The sequence below is a fragment of the Lutjanus erythropterus genome, chromosome 5, assembly GCF_056507025.1.
Source record: "Lutjanus erythropterus isolate fLutEry1 chromosome 5, fLutEry1.hap2, whole genome shotgun sequence".
Taxonomy (NCBI): domain Eukaryota; kingdom Metazoa; phylum Chordata; class Actinopteri; order Lutjaniformes; family Lutjanidae; genus Lutjanus; species Lutjanus erythropterus.
In genome coordinates, this window is record NC_139321.1 from 27,960,179 (window position 1) to 27,979,287 (window position 19,109).

At 38.9% G+C, this 19,109-nt stretch overlaps 2 protein-coding genes across 3 annotated transcripts in view; one reads left to right on the forward strand and one right to left on the reverse strand.

Moving 5' to 3' along the window:
• The window catches only part of zdhhc9 (zDHHC palmitoyltransferase 9), a 39,560-nt gene extending 30,676 nt beyond the window's left edge, over nt 1–8,884 (reverse strand). For both annotated transcript variants that reach the window (XM_084719513.1, XM_084719512.1), the window contains exon 1: nt 8,062–8,884. In XM_084719513.1, coding sequence (XP_084575639.1) covers nt 8,062–8,225 — 164 coding nt within the window. In that variant the 5' untranslated portion in view covers nt 8,226–8,884. The remainder of the gene's footprint in view (nt 1–8,061) is intronic.
• A 4,391-nt stretch (nt 8,885–13,275) lies between these two features.
• On the forward strand, nt 13,276–17,714 carry tyw2 (tRNA wybutosine-synthesizing protein 2). Its single transcript, XM_084718287.1, is given in 7 exon segments — nt 13,276–13,434; nt 13,628–13,796; nt 13,887–14,085; nt 14,175–14,325; nt 14,964–15,073; nt 15,310–15,467; nt 17,307–17,714. Coding segments are annotated over 7 exon segments (1,248 nt in total). The 5' UTR covers nt 13,276–13,381.
• The last annotated feature ends 1,395 nt before the right edge of the window (nt 17,715–19,109 follow it).

Genomic DNA, 19,109 nt, shown 5'->3' on the forward strand with positions numbered 1-19,109 from the left:
ATAAAGTAGTTAAAACTAGCTTCACCTGGAGCAACTACAACAGTAAAATGCTGTTTCTGCACTGATGCGTCAGGATTACCAAACAATAGTCAGTGGGGGAAAGTTTTCCATTTTCAGTGAATACATTTAGCTTATATTACTTTTGTGCTTTTACATAAATGGGATTTCAAGTGATGGATTTCTACTTAAAGGCCCAGTGTGTAAGATTTAGGGGTATTTACTGGCAGAAATGGAACATAATGTTCATAAGTATTTTTTTCATTAGTGTATAATAACCTGAAATTAGATTTGTTGTGTTTTCATTACCTTAAAATGAGCCCTTCCTAAAGAGTCCACCATGCTGCACCACCACATTTCTACAGTAGCCCAGAACGGACAAATTAAACGCTGGCTCTTGATAACGGCTTTCCCATTTTTCACAAATTTCAAGGCCACCATAGGTTCTCCCACAAGCTAGGAAAAGGAGGGTAAGGCGGCATGTTTGCAATCTGCAAGCCAACTGCTAGATCCCACTACATCCTCCACACTGGTCCTTTAAAATGTCGTGTTTTTACTCGGCTGTATCTGGTACGTTTTCTTAAAGGACCAGTATGTAGGATTTAATGGCATCTGGTGGTGCAACTGCAACCACCTGAATACTGCTGGCCTCATCCTCCCCTTCCTATGTGAAAAACCCTAAAGGCCCTCTTTAGAGCCAGTGTTTGGTTTGTCCATTCTGGGCTACTATAGAAATATGGTAGTGCAACGTGGCGACCACCATGGAAGAGGACCAACACACTCCGTAAATAAACTGATCATTCAAAGATAACAAAAACATAAAAAATCTTATATTCAGGTGATTATATGCCTATGATATACATTTGCTCAGGAATATTTTATTCAATTTCTGTCATATTCTTCCAATAACCCTAGTGGACCTTAAAATAAAGGATCTAAGTAACATCCACTTGTTCTACTTCAACCAAAATTCAAAAAAATATCATGACTTATAATTAGAAATATTAATACTACCTTGCAGTATTTTATATTTTCATTCAAAATACCACATTCATTTTTTCCCCCTTTCCTCCATGTGTTTTAAAAAAAGAGCAAGGACATAGTGGATGTGAGTTTTGGCTACCTAGACTGGAAAATGCAGTCGCAGCTTGGGAAATGGGTCAAAAACCTATTTCAGCGTGTAAAAAATATTATTTTTTCATCCAGATGATTAATGGTGTGTTTATGATGAGTCTGAAAATATCTTCAGAACAGCAGTCAGTGTTGTTAAAAGACATTCTAGGTTTTTCAAAGATTGCTGGGTAGTTTTACTTCTCAGGAAATTTAATGCTTTGCTTTGTTACTCAAAATATGTAATACAGGCCAAAATATCTGACCAGAAACATGTCCTTTAAAAACTCTTTGGAAGTTGATGTATGAGTGAATTTTAAAAGGGGTTACACTAAAGCTCCAGAGGGTGTAATCTGTTTTCTGGTTTAAATCAGTCTTCGTTGTTATGCAACACTTAAATACCATATGAGAGAGATGAAACATGAGAGCCAAGTCATGGTCCCTTTACTGGGATTAAAGCTTGGATTACAGATGTTGCGTCATAGAAAATTCACTAAGTGAAATTAAGAATGATGATGATTTAATTTCAGCAACATGAAAAACGATGCTTGTGAATTAACAGCATAATAAAACAAGCAGCCACTTCCTCCAAGACAGCATCTTTCAAATCAAGCAGATGAAGACAAAGTGAGAAGAGATGTGAAATGTGCCTTTCTGTACGGTTCACGATGTGGTCAAAAAAAATATCACTTCACCCTCCACAGAGAAGCAGCCCTGTCCTCCTGCCAGGGAAGCTTCCAGAGAACAAAGCCTGTAGATCACTGTTACTGTAAATGGAGCATGGACTCTGAAAAGAGCATAAATCATGTTATTGCTCATTTAGCCAGGCCCAGCAGCCGCTTTCTGATTGGCTAACAGAGAGACAGGGTGGGGTTAGATGCTGAGGGAGGCTCAGAGGTCGGTTACAGGATCTCCTCTAACTGCAGCTGATCTGTCTGCAGAATCAGCCCTGTACTTCTCCTCCATACATTTTCACATTTTATGTGAGCCGACTAGAGGACAGGCAGGTCAAGTGGAAACACTGAATGCCTGTACTTTGCAGAATATGGGTTCTTGACTATTTTCAGCATTGATATTTCAACATTTATATGTGGGCTATAATCATTTTTAGCATTGATATTTGGTTCCTTTCAATTTTTTTGCATAAACATAGGGTTCTTAAGCAATTTATGCTTTTTTAGCGTTGAAATTGAGGCTCTTAACCATTTTTAGCACTGATATCTGGGTCCTTAGCATTGATATCTGTGTTCTTAACCATTTTTAGCTTTGATGTTGGGGTTCTTTATGATTTTTAGCAATAATATCTTAATTATTAACCATTTTTAGCACTGATATGGATATAGAGAGAGTGCAAACACATGCACAGGCAAATAGAGAAGGTCAGTTTGTAACATGCCCATATGCTTCTCTGGCCTCGTGGATCAGTATCCTGGGGTGGACAGACAGATGACACACTGTCCTTGTGTTCCAGTTTCTTGCTCCTTCAGCCAAGCTCCATAGGTGTCTATCCACATGCACATATTCATGCATACACACACACCACATACACATTTATGCAAACTGGAACCAAACCAGTGAACATCCAACTGTGAGGAAGCCTTGTGCGGATACATGTTTGGCAAACGACTACCAAAGCCTTTTATACATCGTGGGTAAATGTAATTATGTAAAATCCCATTTAAAAATGAGATCAGTGCATTTTAAATGGGCACAAAACCAACAGGGTAAGAGCACACAGTCCTAAAACTGATGCAGCCTGTAAAAGAAAAAACAGGGCAGGCCCTCTTCCTCAGTGAATAATTTGTTTAGTTGTTCCTAATGGGTCTTTCCATTTGTGTATTTGGCTGCTCGTTTCCGCAATTTAGCACAAATGAAAGCACAGAGAGGACTCCCTGCACGGGTTGCCGGTGGTTGGTGATGAAAGTGAGATGTCTGCTCGGCTGGTGCTGGATGCAAGCCAGCCCACGCCAGGACACTGCCCTCTCTGTTCTCATATCAATGCCACAGTGCGGCTCAAACTCAAGACGACACGTGAGGACTGGACCCTCTCAAACAATGAAACTACCTGACAGTGTATGTGATAGCAGAATGATGAACTACAGCAAAATGCACCAGCATTATCTGACACAGAAGCTTTGCTTCTTAAAATTAGATTATAATGATGCTGTGTCATGCATATTTTGTGTGCAATATATTGTAGTGCAATTTCTAATCAATCCTATGTCTAAAAAATGAGGTTTTTGATAAATTATGGACACTGTACTGTGTTTTGGAACACTGTGCTACTATAAATCATATTAGCTAGAGCTGTAACAATTAGTTAATTAATTGATTAGTTGATTGACAGAAAAATAATTTGCAACTATTTTGATAAAGATAAGAAATAATCCACTCTGTGTTAGCTGACACAAGCAGCCAGTTAAGAAGACTTCAGACTAACAGCTCTGTGAGGCTGTACTAAGACACAGTGGTGCTGTGAGCTAAATGCTAATGTCGGCATGCTAACATGCTACTTAATTTTCCACTGCTCGGTACTCTGTAAACATAGGCGGAGCTGACTGTCATGGCAATGTCTTTGCAGCATTTGGGAAACAGTACACACACACAGGTGTTTTGGTCTTGAGAGGCTGCAGCCTTGGTAGCTGTAACCTACACTGTACATTTACTGCCAGATAGACAACTTCGCTGCTCACCTTTTCCTCATCATCACTCAGAATGAGTGGCAGTCACTCTCTCTTGTTCAACCACACAATTACTACTCACACTAATAGGAGCAAGTGTACACTACTCTTATAACTGAGGATATGAAGGGATGATGCTCTTAATACATCTGCACTTCATCAGTTGATCACTGCGGGGTTCTGCAGGCTGCCATTTTGGAAAAAATTCTAGTCACTATTGATTGTAGCTTGGCAATTTTGACATGTCAGGCTTGTGCAGGATGTCCCATGTTGTACAACCAATCAGTGGTCTACAGCGTTCAGTATTGCCTCAGCTCGCTTGGAACCTTGGAGGTGATATCACAAAAAGTACCAGAATGCTGTAAGTACCAGAATGGAAAACCAAAAAAAAAGCGTTCGTGGAAATGTAGGTAATTGGTCAATGTTTCATGATGTTAACCAAGTCCACAATCTTAATTAAGTGTGTTAACATGCCAAGATTTACTAATTAGCACTAAACAGAAAGTAGCTTAGCGTTCAGGCTGATTGGGATGTCATTATTTTGGCTGGTAATTAGCCATAAACCAAAGGACAGGACAATTAAAATTCTGACCTTTTAATGGCACTAGATGAAAAGTCAGAGGTTCACCAAAGTGAGAACAGTTAATGCCAAACTGGGCATGGATGGCATGGATCTCTCTCTACCCAAATTTCATGGCAGTCCATTTAACAGTTGCTAAAAGTCCTGCGTGTAAGATTTACTGGGATTTATTGGCAGAATGCGATGGGAATATAATATAATATTCATGTGAATATTACATTCATACATACATTCAAGTATGTTTTCATTGGTGTGTAATCGCCCAAATATAAGAACCGTTCATATCTACAGAGCGAGCAGATCCTCTTCCACGGACATCGCCATGTTTGACCACCATGTTTCTATAATAGCTCAAAATGGACATGCAAATCACTGGCTCTAGATACGGCCTTACGCATTTTTAAGAGTTTCGCGGTCACCATAGGTTCTCCTTCACATTTGGAAAGGGGGAGTGAGGTAAGGTGTCTAATCTGCAAGCTCACCACTAGATGCCACAAAATCCTCAACACTGGTCCTTTGAGACATTTATTTCTGGGCCAAAGTGGTGGACTGACTGACTAACATTACTTTCCATGATTTTGCTGTGGGATATTATAATCAGACATTTTTCACTATTTTCTGTCATTTCTAAAAACAAAAATAATCTGCTGATAAAATAATCAGCAGCCCTAATCCTGGGTAAAGATATTCTATTCTACAATATTCATACCGAGACAGACTGGACTTATTGTGTTTAGTGTTTCTATTAAACATAGCTGTAAATAGGCAGTTTGTGAACGCATTAAACCTCTTGTGCAGAAGTCAATTACTCTGTCAGAGGTTTAAATCAGATATATATCAGCATGCCGTGTAATGGCAAGTTTGGAAAATTACCCCCATGTTGTCTTGGTCCAATCTCCACGTTAATATCCACCCCCCCCACGAGAGATAATTATGTTCCACTGTAATATGAACATAGTACGCTAACAACCCTCCAGCCATTAGTCACCGCAATGCCTCCTCTGGGCTGTGGACGCTCAGTGTGAGCAGTATCATCTCTCCCTCTCTGCTCCGAGCTGGACAACAGCTCTTTCTGTCCGGGCTCCGAGGAAAGCTGGAGGCCATTAAAGTGCACAGCAGACTAGAGATGGGAAGGGCCTGGCACTATGCAAGAGCAGCTACTTCTCTTCTCTGCTATGCTCCAAATCCATTTGGCCTGGTAGCTGCTGCATACACGCCCACAGTCAAGAGGGGTTACTGTGTTACAGAGCAGCATTTTCTGCTAAATCATTGTGCCTGATTTTTCAGGCAAGAGAAGACAGAGGGAAGAGGAGACATGTGGGACAACAACAGAAAATGAGCGCAGTCTAAATGAGAAGCAGCACCGCTTCATGATTATCATTTTGACTCATGTTCTTCATTTTAAAAACAATCCTCGCTGCAGCCTCCACTGACAGGATCTGGGTTCACATGCTGCAGCCGTGCCGACCGCCAGTGTTTGCAGTTCTAATGAGTCCATCGGGTTGTGCGAGTAGTGGGTTGAGACAGAACTGCTGAGACAACAGAAACAGGCAGCTTTCCTTTCTTAAAGCAGAGGAGAAGCTGGACAGTGAGGGTTATGAAATATTTAACATCCCAGTATGTGGTCAATCATCAACCATTTCTCTGATGAGGACCGAATTTTGAGCAACAAGACATGGATCCACCACGTCTTAGAGATTATCAAAACAAATATACACAAAAAAACACTAATCCAAAGAGTCACATAATGTTTAAGTACAAATTAAAAGCTTTCAAACATCAGACACTGATTGATAATATTCTACACACATCAGGTAGATCATACATACGACAGAAATGGTTGAGATGAGACTAAAACTTGGAGTTGGAACAACTAGAAGCGACTAAAACCAACTATTTTGGTAAATGATTAATACTTCCAGGGATTTTTTTGTGCAAAATACCAAATATTTGCTGGTTCAAGCTCGTTACATGTGAGGCGTTTACCATTTTTTGTCATATAGGTAGGTAGGAACCTGAATATTTTTAGGTTGTGGATAGTATTTGGACAAAACAAGCAATTTCAATGCATCACTATATACTGTATTGGTTTACAAGGTGGTAGTGGGCCTGTCACACATGACATTAAAAAATGACAGCTTGTGATGATTGGCTATGAGCAAAACCATAAAAATAGTATTTTTTCTCTCGATCTGGGTATAAAAAGGATTGAATGCAGGTATTGCTGTACTGACGAAGTCCATGGTCAATGACTTCAAAGGATCTGATACAAAGAGTGTTAAAATTCATTACTAACTCAAAAATCAATCAAAATTAACTTTCAATTTCAGTAATCGAAATCAAAGGCAGAATCAACAACCCTCCTAGTATTTCTTTTCCTCTCCACCTCCGCCTACTTGTGAATTCTGACGCATGTCCAAAGAAAAAAAAAACAACTCTTCAAAGACAACACAGTGTACCTTATGAACCATTATATCACACATGATAGTAGGGTTGGGTGATGGCTACCAAATTGGATTAAAACAATGTCCACACTGAAACACCACAATGGACAAGGATATCATTGCTGGGTCTACAAGGGTCTTTATCTCAGCACCGCACGTCCGTAACTTAGTTGTGTTTAAAAAGAAAATAATAAACAGAAGATTGAGACAAAGTGTCATGAAAACCAGCAACAGCTTTTCTGGTTTTGTCTCCCACATGACAAAAACTCTGAGGGGACACACTATCTCAAACACAGAGGACTTTTAATTCACAGTGTTATGATGGTAGAGGACTCAGTGGTCGATAACTGTCAGCCATCGGCCCAACTCCACTGTATAGATGATCTTTGTAAAGAAAATGATGTACTGTAACTGTAAATGTTCAACAGTTGTCAGGGCATAAAACCAATAATCTGTTGATATTCACAGATCAAGACAGGATAGTCTTACAATAGCATGGCCATCTTGAATTTTAAAAAAAGTCAAATCAATTTGAATCGTGAATGTAAAATCAATTGTCAAATCAAAGCGTAGATTTTGAGTATCGTGACACTCAAACTATCTAGTACTGACACCCAGCCCTATAGGGTTAGGATTTAGTATATTGCGATATATTGTGATATTGTGAGCAGCATGATCTATTGCTTTTAAATCTAATTTCAGGAAAACTGTCACAGTATTAAGAACAGGACACCATATATGCATCAAATCAGACTAGGGCAGCACACTCAAAATCTTGTTCTCTGGATGAAAGAAAAAACATTCAGTCAAAATGAAAATTGCAATGCAAAGATGATCATTCCCTTTCATCATCTTGCATGTCGCAGTTTCAGTCAAAAGAATCAAAATTACTTTTTTTTTAAAACCATACTGCGCAGCCCTAAATCTGAGTTTATAAAGTTGTTTTTTTTTTGCATGGAATCAGAACAGTGAAAATAGACAAAAAACACTGCAACCTAGGCATCAGATTAAAAAACACCACAAAATGAACCACTGCCATAAAAACATTTATCACGATACAGTGTTTCTGAGATTTGATATCATAAAAACCAAACTTGATATCGTGATGTTCAAGTGTATCGACACTTTCTTACACCACTAATAGAAACACTGGGGATTCTGGGAGCAGGACCACTGACTTCTGAACCCTGTCTGGAGCAGATCATCGTGGTTCATGATGATCCAGACGGAGGAAATGGAAAAGACTTACTCGAAAGCGAAGAAGAGGGCGCAGGTCCCGACGATGAGGAACAGGGTCAGGTAGAAGACTCCTTTCTGTCGGGCCATCATCACCCGACCGTCGCAGCAGAAAGTGTTTTTACCCGGGAGCTTCTCCCATTTTCGCACCTTTCGTGTTATCATCACGGCCGACATGGTGCCAGATCAGTCCTCGGCGCTTCTTTGGGTTAAAGTCAGCTGTTATAAACGACTCACACAACAAAACGGTGGGATAAATGCTGCTCAGTCAGTGTGACACAGTCCTTTGGCAAAAAACAAACGACTTACTCAGATATATTAAAGATTTCTGCACATGTTGACGGCTGTGGATCATTTTTTATCTTGGTTTTAAAAGTGTCGCAGTCACATCATCGATGCTTTCTAATCCATACCATGTCCAGTTTCTGCTCTTTACCGCAGCATGTCATCCTACAGTGAGGCTCCCACGCTGCTCAAACAATCTCTCGGTCCTCTCGCCGTCCTTATCGATATCGGGAAATGATCAGAAATTCATCCAAACGCTTGCGGCATATGTTTCCCAGCAGAAGCAGCTCGACGGTCCGGCCGAGGCTGTGACATCGGCAGAGGAGCGGACCTTGACCGATTGACATTCATATCATCTCGATAAATCATAAATGATCGTAGAGGCGAGCTGCTCCGTGTCCTCACACATTATACTGTGACCAGGCTGTTAGGCATGGTCACTATGCCTTCATTTAAATAAAGAAAAATCCTTCAGAAATGAGAAATGATCGCCTATATGGAGGCAAACGTGTAAAGCTGTTTGATGTGTTTTTTTTCCTGCAGGATGCCAGCTCTCGGTTTTAGTCAATGGCAGCAGGAAACACGCCTAGATTGAAATGTCTAATCTTAAAGGGGCAGGGCAGGTAAAAGAAGAAGGAACAAAGGACACAGATAAAGGTCCTATTTAAGATCACATTAATATGCTAAATCTGCAGCCTGTGGTATTATTTCCTCTGGGAGGAAGGTGTGGAGGAGTGTATTAATGAAGATAATTGGTTATAGAGAGCTGATGCATTAATCCCTCCTGTGTTGCTCCATGTGTAGTTTAAAGGCTCCAGAGAGCAGAGGTAAACACTGCAGAGCTCCTCACAGGAAATCACTTCTTACTACAAGACCATGGCTAAAATAATGTGCTCACCTTTGGAGTTTTTTACTGTGCATCGACCTTCAGTTTTATGCATAATGTATTTCTTGTGTTTCGTTCTATTTAGAGATTATTGATTTAGTGTGTTTAAAGGACCAGTGTGTAGGATATAGTGTCATCTCGAGCAGGGGCTCTTAACCTTTTGTAATGTGAGTCCTACCGCTGACATTAAGATCCAAACACCGATCCATTTTGTGGCACTGCATCCGAGGGAATGTTAACAAGCTTGTTTCTGCCTGATGATGTGTCTTATTGGTGTGATGACATTAAAACTGGTCACTTCAATTATGCAAATTTATTGCACATTTGGATATAAAAATAATTTGTGAACTAATTTTGTAAATGAAACAAAAATGTTTTTAATTTTATTCTAACCCTTTGGCCACACCACTGCCTCTGAGGCCCACAAGATGGTGCTCAGAGGCCCTCCTGTGGGCCATGGCCCAGTGGTTGAGAACAGCTGATCTCAAGGTGAAATTACAAACAAGCTTGCAAACAACTCACATATGGTTTAACGTTTTTTTAAAACATGTCTAATTGAGAGTATTTGGCTGATATTGCAATAATTGATGAACATTTTTGCATCATTATTGTAATTTTCATTGAAAAACATTAAAATGATTCTGTTGTCATTTTTGTTGGGATCTGTACAAAACAAAGATGTTTTCTTAAATCTGTACAATGTGATGTGTAGGCCAGGACATTTCTACAGCACGACTATACTGCATTTAAAATGGTATTTGACACACATTTTACACTTTAACACATATTGTGCCACCTCCTCGACTGTTCAGCCCCTCCCTTCCCAAGTGTGTAGGAGAAGCTGTGGTGGCCATGAAACGTGCAAAAAATGCAAAAGGCTGTGTCTAGAAGGACTGCAACTAACAATTATTTTCATAGTTGATTAATCGCTGATTATTTTCTCAATTAATAGTTGTTTGTTTTAAAATGGCAGAAAAGCCCAAGATGACATCCTAACATGTCTTGTTTTATTCAGACCTAAAGATATTCAGTGTACTAAACAAAATCAATATGTGTTAGTATTTTTCAAATAATGAATAGTATTGCCCCTACACATCACATGCTGGTTTTCACATATGAACATTTGAAAAGAGTTTCATTTCTGTATTGTGTAAAATTTCAGTTTCCATGCATGAAACAAATGTCATAGAGTATGACAGGTGAAAAAAACTGTGTGTGTGTGTGTGTGGGGGGGGGGGGGGGCGGGGGGCAAATTGCAAATGTGCAAAAGTGCTTTTGGTTTTTGTTTGTTTTAAACAGATGTTGGTCACTGTAGTGTGTTTATGGTCAGTTAGAAGCAAAATATATGAATTAAAATAAAAGTATAAGCTTTACCAGATGTAGATTTACAGTATTTACAAATGGAAATCTACAATTAATAAAAAATACTACAAAATGATGGCAAAATATGCACAATGTCTACTAGGGCAAATCTTAACAAAAGTGCCTTCATATTATTATTTAGTAGAAAATTTAAGTCTTGGATTATAATTTAACATACTTTACCTAAAACTGACATAAAGCCATTTAACAGATATGTTGGGGGGTTTGAATCTAGGTTGAATTATGAAGATGTCAAAAAAGTTGCTTCCATATTTCAGAGTTGAGATAATCATTAAGAGGTTATTGTTATTGATCTTGTATTAACGATATCTATTCTTAAGCAAGAAGTCCCTTGTGTTGTGTTTCATTTAGCAAACACCAGTCTATCTTTCAGAAAGCCACACTGCAGCCACCAAAGAAATAGTACGTATCTCAGCATTAGCCATTTTTGGGATTATAATTTACAATCTGGGTGGTTACGTGTTCATGATGAATACTAATAATGATATCTACACTGGTCACACAAGCTATATAAGAGCCCATCCTGCCAAGTCTCTTTGGGTAAAGACATAAAAAGTGATTATAATGGTTTCATTTTAGCTCAGCAGTCATGCAGCCATTATAGGCTCCCTGTTGCCACACAGAGGAGAGGAGATGGCACTTTATCAGACGCACAGGGGAGGACCAGACGATAAACGAGCCAGAGAGTGAACCAAACATCCTTCTCTCTCAGTCAGTCCTGAAGTTATAGACCAGAGGTGGACAAGTTACTGTACGCCTCCATCAGTCAGGATCCCTGCTGCGTTGTATCTATTCAGAGGAAGTCATTATTAATACATGACCTGTCAGATGTTGCTTTGACTAACCTGCCAACTCAGATTCAAATATACTAATGACTGCATGACAGCTAAAAGTCAGAATTCAAAATTTGGTGTCACTTTTCATTGCATAATTACAGATCAGGGAGGATGACGTTGTTTGATCGCAGAGCAGAAAGCTTATGACTGATCAGTGCAGCAGATAGATCAATTTATCCCCAAAAATGAAAACGATTTGACATATGAAAAGATGTACCGGTATATGTTTACCATAGTAACCTTAAATTAACACATATTCCAAGAACACATTAGCATAGCTCAGGAGTCAGGTGCAGTAAATGATTCTAAAGAAAGATAATTTTTTGTTGATGTTACAAGGAGGAGTGAGGTTGGTATTGATGACGTATATTGTGCAAAACAAGAGATGTAGTTCACTAAGGGGTTTCGCACAAAACTAAGCTAAACGCCAACAAACCTACCGCAAACTCTGACCTTTTTGACTTGTAAAATTATCCTTCAAACATCATAATTCATGGCATAATTCAAACAGGATTTAGAAAGTGTTTGTTTATCACTGTTGAGTACAGTTAATATTTTTCCTACATAAGGCCCCATGGGGCATACTGGAAGCAGAGGGACTTCGCCTCTCAATGAGACTCAACAATCAACTATCTTACCGACCTGTGATTGGCCAAAGTGCCACAACCTAAATTTTCTTTTTTAAATAATAATTTTATTGGGGACTAGATTTTCTAAAGCCTGATATTAGAGCCAAGATGAGGACAAGAAGTGTAGCTTTCTCCCAGACCACTTGACCACAAGATTTACAGGGATTTATTGGCAGAATATGCCAGAAATATATTCATAAGTATGCTTTCATTAGTGTATTATCACCTAAAAATAAGAACTGTTGTGCTTTTGTTACCTTACAATGAGCTGTTTATATCTAGAGGGGGGGTGGGTCCTCATCTATGGAGGCCTTCATGTTGCACAGCCAGGTGTCTACAGTAGCCCAGAACAGACAAACCAAACACTGGCTCTACAAGACATTTCAAAAGTTTTCAGCCACTGTAGGTTCTCCTACATGATTGGAAGGCGAGGGAGAGACAAGGTGTTTGCAATATGCAAGCTCACCGCTAGATGCCACTAAATCCTACACAGGGGTTATTGTCATTACTATTCTAGAGCCTTTGCCCAGTGATGTCAGAAAATAAACTGCCCTCCCCAGCCTTAACAGAGTGAATACCTAGCTGACTTAAAATCTCTGTATATCACAAAAGTACTTTATCAACAGTAGAGCACAAGCGACTGAGCGATTTGGGTTTTGATATAATACAAATCCTAAAATACATACAAAATTAATACATACTGCTGTACCTAAATGATTTTACTGGTCCCATCGGACACTAAGTCAAACTGTCTTCATAAATCTTTCAGTTTGACAGCAGTCACAAACTGCCAAATTAACTCAGTGATATGATACACCAGATTATAACTTAACTGACAAATGTTTTCCCGTTTTATTGCGCGGATCAACTGATACATCTTCGTCATTGTATATTAACCTTCATTTTTTTCTAAAAGCGTTAACCTGTCCTCGTGGGTTTTGAGCTGTTTGTCTCCATCTATCGACACTGGTGGGTAACTTGTAAATAGGTTTACACCTCCTTATGATTTAGCAAAAGCTGTCGGTATCTAACAAATATGTAACATCAATAAAGTGTGACAATCACCTTTTAATAATACATTACTCTTCTTCGCCGTCAGGAAACTTTAAACTGTGGCGGTAACCGGACCAGTTTGGTACAATAAAGTTTTTTATTTTAAATCGTCCGTCCTGAATAATAGTCCGACTAGAAACACGCGCTGTGTTTTGTTGAGGAGCAGTTACCGGTTAACGTTACCTGTCATTTTTATTTCGTTAAATCAGCACTCTTGAGCTGTCAAACATCAGTAGAGTGGATTAGTTTGTGTGTTTGTAAATGGACGGAGTGCCTTGCCTTCGTGTGTCGCAGTGTCAGGCACAGAAGTTCAGGTAATCAGTCATTAAGTGAGTGAATATATAAGCTAAGCTAGCAGTTAGCATGGGAACCTTAAGTTCTTAGACTTTGGCAAGAACTAAGCATTGAACATAGAAAGATTCTTTGATTAACAAGTTAGGCTAGATATGTTTACCGTGTCTGTCTGTGCTATTGTTATATCGTTTTTTAAAATGTTTTATCTTGCAGGAAATATCTACAGTCCCAAGGAGCTCTGGACCCGAGTTTGTGTTTACTGAAAGACACAGATGAGACAGTCCTCCTACCCATTTTACCATCCTGTCTGTCGCAACTTGATTTGCTGTCTCTCAGATCCATGGTGGCCTCAGACAGTGCCTGTGAAATTGTCTGGAGTCAGGTAATTAAAGCTGAGTTTCATCACAAATACTATTAAAATGTAGTACTGTGCTGCAGTTTTAAAGTGTTGTCTGTCCTGTTTTCACCACAGTCTCCTCTGCAGTTAAAGAAAGGGAGAGGACTGTCACGTGGTAACAAACTAGAGAAAATTCTCCAGGAGCTGTTGCAATCTCATGGTGAAAGATGGGCAGAGGAGCTGAGAGGGGACCTCCCTCGCAGTTTCCAGAGACATGGAGACCTTGTCCTGTTGCCGGACAGTTGTTTCTCCTCGCCAGTATGGAAGAAAATGGGTACTGCTCTTGAACTCAACCCCACCTTTAGTACAAAGTGTACAAAATAATTAATTAATTAATTTGTTTATTGCTTTTTACTTTTTCAGTTCAACAGCTGTGGAGTGCAGTAGCCAAAGGACTGGGGGCAAAGCGCCTGGCAAAGATGAGTCGAATATCCAGGGATGGATTTAGGTCACCTGTGGTGACAATGCTGTTAGGAGAGCACAGCTGGGTCAAACATGTGGACAATAAGATAAGGTAAGTTTCAGTCCTCATCACTCAGAGTCATTTATTTGCTGATGATTTGCTCACTGAATAGTAGAGCTGCAATTATTTGTAGATTGATCTATTAGTCATCAGCTATTAAATTCATTTCCAGCTATCTTGATCATCGAAAGCAGTGAAAAATACCTATTATACTATCAGATGCCAAAGAAAAGTCAAGTTCATAAGTTTGAACTAGAATATACTTCATAGTTCTTAAATATTTGTATGTTGATATTCAATTAATCATTTTATTTAGGCTTTTTTTTAAAAATAAAATTCAAAAGATAAAGTTCAAATTATCTGATTTTAGCTTCTGAAATGTGAATATTTCCTTGTTTCTTTACTCCTCTATGATAGTTAACAGAATGTCTGTGGATTTTGGACAAAACAAGACATTTGAAGATGTTACATTGGGCTTTGTGAATCAGTGTTCAATATTTTTCTGAAATGTTTTGACAGTTTATGGACCAAACAATCTGTTAATCAAGAAAATAGTAGAAATATTAATCAATAATGAAAACATGACTGAATGAAAATAATCATTAGTTGCAGCCCTACTGAAGATGTCTTTGACCTGTGAAGGATTACATTGAAGTATGACTGAAACATGTCTTCACTTGTTGTTTCAGTTATGAGTTTGATGTTACCAAATGCATGTTCTCAGCTGGCAACATAACAGAGAAGCTCCGGGTGGCCGAATTTGACTGCAGGGGGGAGACTGTGGTGGATCTGTATGCAGGTAAGATAACTGTGACAATATGTGACAGATTTTTTACATTGCTAAAGATATGGTATATAATTATTTTTTATTTAAACATCATCAAAGAATAAACAATAAAACAAATGTCCCGTATCATATAATTGTCATGTATTGTTATTGTGTCTAACCCATGTACTCTTCAGTAGTAATTAAACATAGTTTCAATCATGACAGGTTTGTTTATGTGTAATTATAAAAACTGTATCTTGCTTCAGGCATTGGATACTTCACTCTCCCATACCTGGTACACGCGGGGGCCAGTCATGTTCACGCCTGTGAATGGAATATCGATGCTGTTGAGGCTTTACGGAAAAACCTTGTGGCAAACGGGGTGTCTGACCGCTGCACTGTTCACCAAGGAGACAACCGACAAGTAATGTCTTTTAATATGGATCCCATTCTGTTGATAGGACACAGATTGTTTGCACACAACAACAATATTAGCTCAATATTAATTCAGTACTTCACCATCGGGATGAAAGCATTGACTTGTTTTTTAGTTCCCATCTCCACTGAAAATCAATTATTTGGTGCCTCCAGGATTTTTCTTAGTTATCTGTAACTGAAAAAAAGAGAACCAATAAAGGTTCACTTGGATATAAGGGTATTGCTGAGGTAATATTACAGTAATTAAATATTATAATGTTAGATTAGAGAAACTCAACTATTACAGTGTGTCTATCACTATTATTATATCACTTAGTCACCTTTGTAGAAGGTTTGCAGTGAATCTTTTATTCTTATATTTCAGTGGAAGCATATTGTGATGATACAATCATGCAATATCTTAATGCACAATTCTACCTTTTAAATCACATTTTATTTGAAAACACTGACAAATTGATCTATGAAACATTATTTTAAATATCCCATGTGTAGGATGTAGTGGCATCTGGCAGTGATTTTTCCGCTTTGAAACACCTGTAGGTGCTGCGAAACTTGTAAAAAATGCCAAAGACTGTGTCTAGAGCCAGTGTTTGGTTTGTCCATTCTGGGCCACTGTAGGAACATGAGAGTACAACATGGCAGCCTCCATGAAAGAGGATCTGCACCCTCTGTATCTCTGTACAATAAGATTCTAAGGTAACAAAAACACAATGATTCTTATTTTAAGGTGATCACACGCAGATGAAATCATACATATGAATATTCTTTTACATTTCTGCCATAATCTGCCAATAAATGCTCCTTCATATTACACACTGGACCTTTAAGATATATTTGGAATATACCTTGTACATTTTTGACCTCACACTTATTTCCAGTGTGATGAATATTGAATTGTTTTGTTTATTTCTCTGTGACATTAATGCCTTAATCTGGTAAAGAGATCAGTTATAACTTCTGTCAAGAGTTTGCATTTCAACCCTTTCTCAGATTTGTATGTGTATATTTAGTATTTCTGTAATTTATGCCAGTTATTTTCTTCCAAAACAATTTATGTGACAGAGACAGACTTGATTTCAAAGTCTAGAGATATTTTTTTTTTTGCAGAATCAAGAGTACACTTAAAATTGGACATGTTCCAAGTGCAGTCTGGTTGTTTTGTTCTTTCTCTTTGTAAATTCCAGGATAATTGCAAGCACATTTCTGTCATTACAGTGGTGGAAAACAATCGAATTGTTATTTTCTGAAACGTCCACAGAGTGCACCACGTTGGAGCAGTGCTTCTCAAACTCTGGGGCCTTGAGTCACTGCAGGGAGGACAGGGGGAATAATATGGAATTAAACTAAGTTGATTGAATATGATTTTGCAGGGAAAATAAATGAATGAGTTTGCTTCCACGCTGACCTCTGTTTCACTAAAATTCAAATTGGATCCTTTTTTTATTAATTTCTTCTCCCATCACTGTTAATGATTGATAAAAATGTGCAGTGGGAGGCATGAACCTCTTATGGCTTCTGAAGGGGCGCATGCCAGAAAAAGTTTGAGAACCACTGCATTAGAGGCAATTCAACATTCTGTATCATCTCATTTTGCACAGTACAAGTTTATTAGTTTTAAAAGCCTATCGGCCATACTTTGATCTGCATCTTCTTTCCAGCATACAAAATATTTCACAGGTAATATCAATGTAAATCATGGCCTTTAGCAATAGCCACAAAGTCAATATGCCTTGATATTTTGTGCACTAACTGTAGCTTTAAAAGTTTAATCGGCTCCATTACAAAAAACATTATACTGAAGTGCATTTTTACTTTTTTTTTTCAGCTCCAGCTGTGTGACATTGCTGACAGAGTGAACCTGGGTCTGATACCGAGCTCTGAGGACGGCTGGCGGGTCGCCTGTCGCCTGCTGAAGAGAACAACTGGTGGCATTTTGCACATTCACCAGAACGTTACCTCACCATTACCAAACACAGCAGCCATTCCAGCAATCGATGATGCCACCCAGAGGGTTTCTGGGAAGACTGCTGACAGGGAAGCGTGGCGAGCCTGGGCCAGTGACACAGCAAAACGCATCACTTCTCTTTTAAAGGACATCACTGGTGCAGCGTGGATAACAAACATCCAGCACATCGAACATGTGAAGTCATATGCACCTCATGTTCACCATATTGTGCTGGACTTGGAGTGCAGACCGTCCTGAGCTGAAGAGACAAACACAGATACTGGGTAGACACTATGGCAATCAAGATTTTAAAGGGATGGTTTGGATTATTTGAAGTGGGGTTGTATGGTATAATTGGTGATACTCTGATATAATATTTACTGATATACTGACATAATATTTTGCAGCTTTAACTCACTTTTCCTGATAGGAAATGTCTGTTATAAAAGCCAAATATCACTCTCTCCAAATCCACCAAACTCCATAGGTGAAATCAGTAATTTTACCTTGCAGAACACAGGAGTTGCTGCCATGATCTGCATTGATAAATTATGGCTTAATAGTTCAGAATTTTATTGAAACCGCAATACGGCCTGCTGCAGTTTTCATATCACAGGAGGGTTAAAGGCAAATATAAAATATTGTCATGCTTCAGAGATGCCCTGGCCCACACATAATATTCTACAGACCTAAAGGTGCTACAAGAGATTCTTGAAAGATACTTGATTGTTGAATCTCATTTCCAGGTCATCAGATACAGACACTTTGGACTGGTTACTCACCACCAACCCAGAATCACTTGTAGCAGCTTTAAGAAAACATGTTTGTTTGGTATCCCCACAAAAATCACACAATAATCATTTTAATATGTTTGTCAATGAAAATGAGAATAATGATGTAAAATTATCATTTGCTGAACTATCATCATACATTGATTTTTTTTTTTTTTTTTTTTTAGATGGGACTTTTTTAAGTTAAGTCTTCTGTGGTAGTTCTGTTCCCTGCTTCTCCAAACTTTAGGCGTACTGACCGGCCAGTACTACAGATATAACACAGACTATGGAGAAGTACCTCATACAACCCCCCTTCAAATAATCCAAACTATCCCTTTAATGTGACACTTTATTCAAGAGAAAGACTGTACGCTCCAGAAGTTTCCATTGTAACCAAAGCCTACACCAGCTGTTACACCAGTTTTTATAAACCTTTATTTATCCAGGGCAGGTTCACTGAGCACAAACGCCCTGCTGCCTCACACTAATGTAGTTATAATCACATGTGGAAGGTGCCAAGCCATACCACATCCAAAGCCTTATCTGTTGGCCACTGTACAGCTGTGGTTTAGGTGCCTTGCTCAACCCTATATGCTCAGTATCTCCCCCCCGTATTTAATCTCTAGACCCCTTGTTGCTCGCTGAAATGAAAAGCTGAAGACTGGAGATATGAATCACACCTACTGCTCACGACTCTCACATCAGTGTGCTGGTCACTTCTAAAACCAATATTACGACTTGATATGCTACAGGATTCATATATTTGGCATGGCCATGAGGCAGAGGCAGCTTGCTTTGCCCGAGGGCCACTTTTACTAAATGACAGGATGCCAGGGGCCAGTTGATAAACAAACATTAATTAGGCTGTTAGTGAATGTGTAGGCTAAGGGGTTACAGCCAAGGTACGTTA